The sequence below is a fragment of the Asparagus officinalis genome, chromosome 7 (genome assembly GCF_001876935.1).
Source record: "Asparagus officinalis chromosome 7, Aspof.V1, whole genome shotgun sequence".
In the NCBI taxonomy this organism is placed as follows: Eukaryota; Viridiplantae; Streptophyta; class Magnoliopsida; order Asparagales; family Asparagaceae; genus Asparagus; species Asparagus officinalis.
The window spans coordinates 94,926,059-94,936,985 of NC_033800.1; the positions used below are offsets into that span (position 1 = coordinate 94,926,059).

General features: G+C 38.3%; 1 protein-coding gene across 1 annotated transcript; it reads right to left on the reverse strand.

The window, feature by feature from the left end:
- Positions 9,528–10,507, reverse strand: LOC109847525. The gene is made up of 2 exons (XM_020416754.1): positions 10,015–10,507; positions 9,528–9,961 (listed from the first exon to the last, which is right to left on the reverse strand). The coding sequence occupies exons 1-2, from the start codon at positions 10,505–10,507 to the stop codon at positions 9,528–9,530; spliced, it is 927 nt and encodes a 308-aa protein (XP_020272343.1).

A 10,927-nucleotide genomic window follows, 5' to 3' on the forward strand; every position in this document is an offset into this window, starting at 1 on the left:
AAGTATTCCTGGAAGCAATGAGCATATCATCAATATACAATAATAAATAAATATACTCATCATTCTATAGCTTGTGCATGTAAATACATGGGTCATATGGCTCCTCGTGTACCTTTGGCCAATCATAAAACTGTCCATAAAGAGTCTTCTTCAGTTTGTACACCAAATTTTCCTTGCTTGCAGCTCTAAAACCCATAGGTTGTGTCATATAGATCTCCTCTTCTAAGTCTTCATGTAGAAAGGTTGTCTTCACATCCATCTAGACCAAATCTAAATCCAGCTGTGCCACCAATACCAATAGTATCCTTATTGACGAATGCTTCACGACCAGTGAGAATACTTCATTATAATCTATGCTCTCAAGTTGGGCATATACCCTTTGGCAACCAATCTAGCTTTGTACCGAATGTCTCCATTAGAAGATCCTTCTTTCTTTACATCTACCCACTTGCATCCAATAGCTTTCTTACCCATCGGTAGCTTTGTAATTTCCCAAGTGTCGTTCTTTTAAAGAAAGTGCATCTCCTCCTCCATAGCTTCCCTCCACCTGATTGAATCAGAGCTTGACTCCGCTTCGTTATATGTAGAAGGAATCAAATCATCAACGACCTCAACCGATAAAGCATATAAAACCATCACGTCATCATATCTAGCTGGCCGACGAATAACCCTTCTTGGTTTATTAGCTGCAATGGAATCTTGAACATGATCCTATCCCTAAGTCCCAATATCCATTGTATCATCTATTTGCCTATCTGTCATCATGTCTCCTCTCAGTGTCACCTCTATAAGAGCCTTAATGGATACAATGCTATCTAAAGTCTGTGGAGTCACATCATCCTCCACTTCCTGTGATATCCCGCTAGTTTGGCCTTCCTCCACCTGCTAAGGGACTTGAGACCTCATCATATACGCCTCATAAAAAGTGACATCTCTGCTAATAATTATCTTATCTTGTGGATCCCACAATTTAAAGCATTTAACTCCATCTTTAAAGCTCACAAAGATTAATTTTCTAGCCCTCAGATTTAATTTTCTATCATTCACGTGATAAACTGGACACCCAAAAATCCGAAGCAACTCATAATCACTAGCAACTGATCCAGACCACAGCTCCATAAGAGACTTCCCATATATCACAGTGCACAACAACCAATTCACGACATGGCTTGCATAAACCAACGCGTTGGTCCAAAAGGATCTAGTCAATCCACTCTGTGAGAGTATACAACAAACTTTCTGCAGTAAGGTACGGTTTAATCTCTCGACCACCCCATTTTATTGTAATGTTCCTAATTATGAAGTGTCGCCTAATGTCGTGATCCCGAAAAAACTGCAGAAATAGATCACTCTTGTACTAACCACCATTATCTGAACAGAGTACCTTCACCTTTCTACCTATCTGCAGCTCCACTTTCTTCTTCCACTCCAAAAATATATCTAGGACCTTATGTTTATGCTTCATAGGGTATACCCAATTTCTCTTGGAATAATCATTAATGAAAGTGATAAAATAATTAGCCCCACTAAGTGATGTGTGCTTGGAAGGACCCTAAACAACTGTGTGAATGTAAATCAATATACCTTGGGTGTTGTGAATTGCGGTGCCAAATTTTACTTTTGTCTTCTTCCCAAATACATAATGCTCATACAACTCCATCTTGCAGGTCTATGCACCTCTCAACAGCCCTTGTTTCGCTAATATCTGCAAGAACTTATCAAGTGTGTCCCAATCTCATATGTTATAAGCTGGTAGTATTCTCCACAGTGGTAATCGAAGCTGTCAGACCTCCTGTTACTATCTTGCCCATCAAGTAGTAAAGATTATTTTACCTGACACCTCTCATCACCACCATAGACCCCTTTATGATATTTAGAGCTGCATTCTCCAAGATCACCCTATAGCCTGCTGCCTCCAAAGTTCTAAGTAAAATGATATTCTTCGTCAACTACGAAACAAATCTCACATCCTTCAGCTCCCTAGTCACCCCGTCACACATCTTGATTCGGACTGTTCCAATACCACCAATAAGGTATATGTGATCATTACCAATGAGTACGACATCCCCTCTTTCCAACTCCTCAAAGATGGAGAACCAATCCCTCTTAGGGAAAATATGGTATGTAGCACCTGAATTCAACATCCTTTCTGTAGAGTCGGCATAACAAACTGATAGTAGTGCTGGGCATGAGTAGCCCGAAGAATCTGAATCTGAATTGTTGCCACTAGCTTTGCAAATATTCACCTCTGAAGCTTGTATGACTTTCCTCTTATTCTTCCTGGCTCGATCTTTTAACTTTGGGCATTCTTCTTCCAATGTTCATCTTCTTTGCAAAAAGCACATTGATTTCTACCAACACTTCTATGGCCACTTCTCTACTTTGACTTGGAGTGATTGAATGGACGATGGTTTGGACTACGGCCTCTCATTATCATTGCATCTCCCGATGCCTTCTCGGAGGGTTCGCTATCACTCTTCCTCAACTCATAATTCACCAACGCTGAGGTCACCTCATATGTTAGCCTCGACAGCCGTGGAACGATTCTCTTACCAATTAATTACAATTAAGGAGCATTAATATAGTACCTATTAATTTCTATCTCCTGCTAATCAAACATAAGTAACAACACTCGCCAGCTTCATGTCATCATCCCTCCTACTTCATTAGAATGAATATGCCACTTTTGGCCAGTATTTCAGTATCATCATCTTTATAGAAATAATCGATTAATTAACATGTAACATCCTAATTGAATAACTCTCCCCTTTCTTCATTTCTTGAACTTGCGGCGTCTACAAGTATAAAGAAAATTAAGAGAAAAAAAGGACTAATAGAAATAGACAAAAAAAAAAAAAAAAAAAATAATTTCATTAGAAAAAAAAAAAAAGAAGAAAACAAAAAAAATAATTTAAACGACACGACACACACACACACAACAGCACACGCTACTACACAACATCACACAGCACAACTCCACATCACACACACATCGATCATATATAGTGAGTAGTTACCTTATAGTACTCGTATATATATCTAGATATATATATATCAACTATATTATATATATATATATATATATATTATAAGATGATTTGACATATATTGACAAATTAGATTTGTTGGAAGTCAAGTTCAAAATCAAATGTTGATATGATTTTTACTTCCAATCTTCATCCCTTGTCCAATTTAAAGTGAATATTTTAGACTTAAAGATTATACTATCACTGTATTAAAACTGAATAATTTTTTTTGAAAAAAGAGGAAATAATATTATGACATAAGCTAAAATCATAATGATGGATATCGAACTGGATTGTCCAACATTACGAAAAGAAAGTTTTTTTAAGAGAGAAATCTAAAAAAGGAAAATAGGTTTTATAAACATGAAGCAAAAATTTAAATAATGAAAGTCATTAGAAAAAGAAATTGTAAAAATTACATTACATCACTTAAAAAGGAAATGTCTTTTGAAGATAGTTCATCCCATTGGTTAGTAGAGACTAGTGGTGTGAGTGATTCTTTATATATGATATATTGGTTCTAGTTTATCTTCACATACTTATAAATTATTGTAAAAGTATAACAAACGCATAAGCTTGAGGATAGAAAATTAACTTTGACCATAGAAATAAAAATCCTATTTTCCGCATTTTAAATAAGAAATTTATTTCTGGATTTGAGTAAAGGGTATAAAATGAAACATAAAGATTGTCTTAATGTTTCTTAAAGTTAGAAGAAATTTAATTTCCATTTTCTAAACTTTATAGTAGTGATTTTCTGCTTTATTATAAAATTGAAATTCTATTAAAGGTTTAGAAATAGCTTTGTTGAAAATTATTCAACTAAAACCGTTTATATTTCATAATTACCACTCTTAACTCTTATCTAATGTTAATGGAATTGATAAATCGCTTAAATATAAATTGGATCAATATAACAACTTATCTTTAGCATACAATGTTAGGTCACATAATGTTAGGTCACGTTAATGTTAACAACATCAACAAGTTGATAAAAGATAGTTCATTAGATGTTCTAAAATTAGAATATTTCTCAACTTGTGAATACTTTCTAAGAGGCAAGATGACCAAAATATTTTTCCAGAATAGTGTTAAAGCTCAACGTACTCTTGACTTCATACATTTAGATGTATACGATCCTTTAAATGTTAAAGCAATAGTTGAATATTCTTATTTTATAACATTCATATATGATACATTTATATATTGACTATTTTGGGTTCTTTCATATTGCAATTGATGAAGTTTACAATAAAAGAAATACAGTGAAACAAAAAAAATTTATATTTCCTAGAATTCTTTTTTGTATGCTGGTGGAGCGTCGATCTTGTACTCCATTGACACGCTAACTAAGAAAATAGGTCATTTGCTGTTGATGAGAGTTGAATTGCTTGGAAGATAACTCAATTTCTTCTCTTAGCAATATTTCTCAATGGAATCTCAAGTGCGATGCGTGTGCTGATTCTTCTGTCGAACTTTTTTGAACACCTTTAAAATGGATGATCTCATCTCTTTTTATAGGCTAAAAGAGAGAGTTAATAGCTCCTTTAATCGTGGGTTAAGTGGTCATTAAAGTAGAAGTTAGTGGGAAGCAATTATCCCCTAAAAATAGCTCTAAAATGGCTATTTGGGTGAACTTTGCGGACTTAGCGAGGTTTGCTGGAGAAGTGGGTGAAGGTCACTTCGGATGTGGGCTCTTCGAAAGTGGATGACTTGGTCCACTTAACAAGGGCGAAGTTCATTAGTTAGCGAGTTTTATCTATGAATTCAAATTTGACACAGAATTTGACTCTAGGCTTGGCGACCAATGACAACTTTTGATTTGGCTTGGGGCGTGTCGTGGGAGTCGACTCGTGTTTTGACTTGGTCAGGTCAAGTCGACGTAGGATACTTTGTGAGGTTCATTTTAGTCATCAGAGGACCTTTGCTGCAGCTTATTGTAGGTTTAACTTTGGCCCATTCGAAGTGTTTAGACTTCGAGCGTTCACTTCTTGAATCCAAGCTGATCATTGTCCTAAGTGAAAATACACTTTAACCTCTACAAGAACCCTAATGTTTTTCAAGATCCTGCATTTCAATTTATAGCTAGGATTGAAATATTTTAGGTTAGTAGCTAGAGGTGTAGTATTGAATGTGGCTTGAGTTATCTTGATTAGGTGAAAACTTATCTTCATCCGTCCACTTGGTCGCCAGAGGTGTAATGTCGAACGTAGCTTCCTTTGTTGCAAACTTGTATCAAAGGATTAATGATGCTTGTCCTCATCTAAGTGCTTGGAATGAAAATTGCCTTTTCTGTTATTGAGGCAATGTTGAGAAATCAGCAAAGTTTGACTGATTCTGGGTATGAGCTAAGGTCACTCAATTTTGGGCTGCTGGGCAAAGTTTATTAATTAGCGACATTCACTAGTCGTCAATGTTTAATTTGTTTTTAGTTGTGTTGGTGAAGTTCATTATCTACTATATTCTTACTAGTGAGGACTCGGGACCGTGACCTGCATGTGCCACCATAAAAACCTGTCACGCCCCGCTTCCCAAAATACCCGGGAATCGGAATGTGAACAAGCCCGCGACGTATTAAATTAAGAAGAAATATACACTATCATTTTTTCTTTCTTTTTTCTTCTCAATCTAATACGCTAAGCGTCAAATACATAAATCTCAATCAACGGTCCCCGATCTCAATAGCAAGAATATAAAGACAATCCAGAATAAAAAATAACATATCATCCATGGTAATCATCCCAGACATAAACTATGGATCGAACATACCCTTATTACAAAGTAGTCCAACTAGGAAATAGAAAAAACATAGTCCATAATAAAAGGGAATAAAATAACTAAATCTATCATCAACTAAAAAAATATTGTAAAAGAGTTCTAGTGTTCATCAGCTACTACAGAAGAAAACTACTACGCTTCAGCTTGTCTTCTACTCCATCTGCAAGGCACTTCTACTACGAATCCTCTGGTTCCTGTACGATTCCGAGCTGAGGCCGTCCGTCTCCTAAATCTGACGTACACCCAGAAAATAGGAGTACATCAGCGTGTATACACACGGCAAAATCCCCTAAGGTAGGAACAAATACAATAACGATAATGATAATATATGCGTGGTCAATGCGATAATAGAAATAAAAATAGAACATGTGATGATAGTAATAACGATAGAGGCGTGCAACTAGAATAGTAATAATCAGATGAATCAAAAAATCAACCAAGTAACAAGATCATGTAGGTAGCGATCAGAAATCGTCCAAGCAACAAGGTCATACAATAGATGGAATTAATACTTAAAAATCTACAATAAGAGACGTAGTACGTCGAGCGAAATAATCCAAACAAGGAATTCCTCATGTATATACCATATGTCTCAAATTATAGATAATTAAATATTAATCTCGATCTATGTATTAAAAGAAGTGCAACCGTCCTACATCTCACAAGAATCATACTTAGCCAAGAATCGAGGTCATGTAACTAACCATCCCATCACTCATCTCAAATAATCAACAATCGCAATATCACTGCTCCTCAGACCCACCCTAGGCCGACACATGGCACTGGCGCGAGCCTGGAAAATAATCAATAATCTCGATATCACCGCACCTCAGACCCACCCCAGGGGCTGACCACAAAGGCTGCTGGCGCGAGCCTAGAAAATAATCAACAATCACATATCACGATACCTCAGACCCACCCCAGGCTGACACAAGGCGCTGGCACGATCCTGGAAAATACATCAACAATCTCATCCGATCACATGAACTAAGGATTCTCTATCTCAACTCTTCTCGCTTTTCTAAGTCGACAATCATAATCCACACTATAACTATGGTTCACCACCTAAACTCAGTCAACACACCCACACATGTCACTAGGTTTGTTCATGACGCACAATGCCACTAAGTCATGAACTACTAAGGTTCTCAAACACAACAAGGCGATATTAACAACATTAATTTCACGCAACCACATCATGACATGTCGAATACAGTAAAATTATTCACAAACATGAAATGTAATCAAGAACAGCAACTATATAATTCAGAAAATAATTCGTTTTCCAAAATAATTTCTTTTAAAATTATTTCTCATTATAATAATCCGAAATATTCTCTTTTCAAGAATAATTTCTTTAAAATTATTTCTCATCAATTTTTATTCTAAAATAATTCCTTTTCTCAAAAATAAATTCTTTTTAAATATTATAAATTCTCTAAATAAATCCATTATCAAATTAAATTCTTTTAACTTATTATAATTATTCCAAAACACTATTTATCACATATCAATTATTTAGATCAATATTCTTCAGCAAACAATCCACGCAGATAAATACGTCACAAATATACTATGCAAATAATTTATGACAAGTATAGAATTCAGATCTGAGCAAGAGGGATCTTGCCTCGGGGATTCGTCGAACGAATCAACGCTAATGGCGCAGGTCGGATCTGACACGGTGGTGCGCGACGTCGGGGAACTCCGACGAGGGGCTGCGGGATCTCGGTGACGCTCGTCGACGATGAAGGGGATGGGCAGGGCAGCGACGAGGGGGTGGCGTCGAGAGGGAGTGGAGCGGCGGGCTGTAGGCTGATCGAGTTAAGCTCGGCGTGTGGCAAACCGATGGCGACAAGCGGACAGCGCTGAGCGCGGAGGGGAGCAGGCTGTGGGTGGTAGCGTTCATCGGAGGGTGAGCGAACGAGACGGGGGCGGCGGAATCTTAGTGCGGAGGTGGTGTGGTCGCAGCGATGAACAGGAGAAGGGAGAGGGCTGGAGGCGGCAGTCGACAGGGCTAGGTGCGTGGGGTTTCAGGGGGCGGTGCCAAGGTTGGCGTCGGATGCGGCAGCCTCGTCAGAGCTGGAGGGAGCGACGAGAGAGAGAGGGAGGCCTGATGCGAGGTTGAGCGCGAGCTGGTAGGGGGTGGTATTCGGGTAGAGAGATGAACCGAGTAGGAGGAGAGCGGGTGGTGGGGCGAGGTGCATGAGGTCGGCTGAGGGCGGTGGTTTCAGGCGGTGGTGAGGGTTCGTGTCGGCCAGGGGGTGGAGGCTGGCGGAGGTCGAGGTCGGTCCGACGGGTTGAGAGAAGAGGGTGGCGGCGGCACTACATACGAGAGAGAGGAGAAAGGAGAAAGATGATATAACACACAACACACACACACACACACACACACACACACAACACACACACCACACACACACCACAGACAAGATATCTATATATATAAGTATATGTATATACTATATATAGTATATTATATATATATATAATATATACATATATATATGAAGATATATATATATATATATATATATACTATATAATATATCAATATATATATATACATATATATATATATATAATTAGGGTTTAGGGTTAATAAGTTAAAACAAAAAATAATTAAAAAGAAATAACTAATGATATTTAAAAATCAAAATAAATACGGGATAATTATCTACAAGTAAAAACGTACATGTTATGCTAATACAACAGTTGATACGAAATAGTTGAAATATACCCATATTGTATAATTAAACAAGAATAATTAATAATAAAAGTATTTTTAGCTAAATTTAAAACCATATAATTATGGGATAATTATATACACAGTAAAACTTACCAGTTGTACTAATACGACAGATAATATGTAACAGTAGAAATAATTTAATAAATTATACAAATAATGCGTAATTAATAATACAACGTATTATACAAAATAATACATAATAATAATAATAATACAGCATATCATTTAAAATGATACGTAATAGTATCGGTAACACAACAAATAAATTCTAAAAAACTTCACTGCACTAAATTAATTTATAAATATCAAAACCATTTAAATAAATATAAAACTTAGACTTTAAATCATAGAAAATTTCTAGAAAATCGATAAAAATACAAATACTCTTTTGAAATAATAATTAAATATTTTAAAATACTAAAAATTATTTTAATTAATATCAAAATTTTACGGTCATTACATCCTACCCCCTTTAAAACAAATTCCATCCTCGGAATTAAAATAAAAGTAATGCAGAAAGAATCCAAGGACAGATATATGGAATGATATCCATAAACAGGGGAGACGAGAACAAGAAACAGTAGGAAACCCCAGAGTCAAAGGGTGATAAAGCAAGAACGCAGTAAACAAGAACCTTGCCTATTATAGGAGGATGAAAATGCATCTAGGCTAGCACTCATAAACAAATCCTATCATAATATCATCAGGCAATGCGAAATAAGGAAGTTCATATACAAATAGAACTAAGAATGAACTATCTTACCAGTGATAACTTGGTTGTTCTCCTTAGCTTCTACGGCCGTCATCATGAATGTCTGACGCGGTGGTTGCTGCCTTCGTGCTTCCTGATAAATCTGTTGCTGTGGAGGAAGAGGGCCTGCTCGAGGGTAGGGTCCGTGCTGAGCTGGGGCTGCTGAGTCTGATCGAGGTGGAGCTAGAAGAGCTGCTCGAACTAGAGGTGGAGGCAAGCTGGCTTACTGTCGCTGCAGACATTCCCGGTTGACATGGTCAGGGGATCTACAGTTGAAGCACAAACGAGGACGTTTGGGGCACTTCTGATGGGTATGCCCACGGAAACTACAATAGGAACACTTCTCCGAAGGCTGGCCGAGAGTCTGCACTCCAGGGTACTGATAGGGATGCACAGGAGGAAGTGGCTGGCGCTGAGAAAAATACTGTCGCTGCGGATTTTGCTGCTGCCTAGAAGGTGGACGCTCGTCATCTCGGGCTGGAGCTGCTGGTGTCCTGCTCTGGATCACATGTGGGTCTTCAGGTTCCTTCTGAATGCTCTTGATCTCGCATGCTGCATCCAACACGGCATCGTGAGTCGCAAGTGCTCTACCAGCCAAAGCAAACCTGATATACTTATCCAGGCCCTTTTGAAACTGATGCCTCCTTATGGTAGGGTCTGTAACCAAATGGGGAGCATATCGGCTCAAAGAAGAAAACTCGGCCTCGTACTCATCAACCGATCGACGTCCTTGCTTGAGCTCAACAAATCTTCCAAAAGCTCGTCCTGAGCCGACTGAGGAAAGTACTTCCTGTTGAAACGGTCTGTGAAGGTATCCCACGAAATCGGTCTCTCCAAATGAGCCTTCTCTGCAGTCCACCAAATCCGAGCAGTGTCGGTGAGCTGAATATCCATGAGATCTACCCACTCTGCATGGGGAATACGAGTCACCGTAAGGATAGTCTCTGTGACCTTGAGAAACTCCTCTGCTGCTAAAGGTCCTTCGGCACCAGAGAAAGAAGGAGGCCGCATATACCGGAACTCCCTAACACTAGACTCTGGACGAGGGGGAGGCTGGTGCTGAGGCTCCCGCTGCAAGTGTCCGGCCAAGAATTGCTGATTCACCACTAATCCATGAATCATCTCCAAAAGATGGTGCGGTTCCACTTCAGGCATCTGACTACTGCTACTAGATGGGTTACCATTACGACGAGTACCCACCATGGTTCTAAGGGAAAACGAGGATCAAGAGGATAACTAAGGTTAAAATCAAAACAATATATTGGGAAAATAGGAAATAAAACATAGTTATTAAGATAATAGTATAAGAACTTAATTGTAGTCATACGGATGAAATATGATATGTATCTAAATTATCTACTATATTCTTACTAGTGAGGACTCGGGACCGTGACCTGCATGGGCCACCAAAAAAAAACCTGTCACGCCCCGCTTCCCAAAATACCAGGGAATCGGGACGCGAGCACTATATTCTTACTAGTGAGGACTCGGGACCGTGACCTGCATGGGCCACCAAAAAAACCTGTCACGCCCCGCTTCCAAAAATACCCGGGAATCGGAACGTGAACAAGCCCGCGACGTATTAGATTGAGAAGAAATATACACTATCATTTTTTCTTTCCC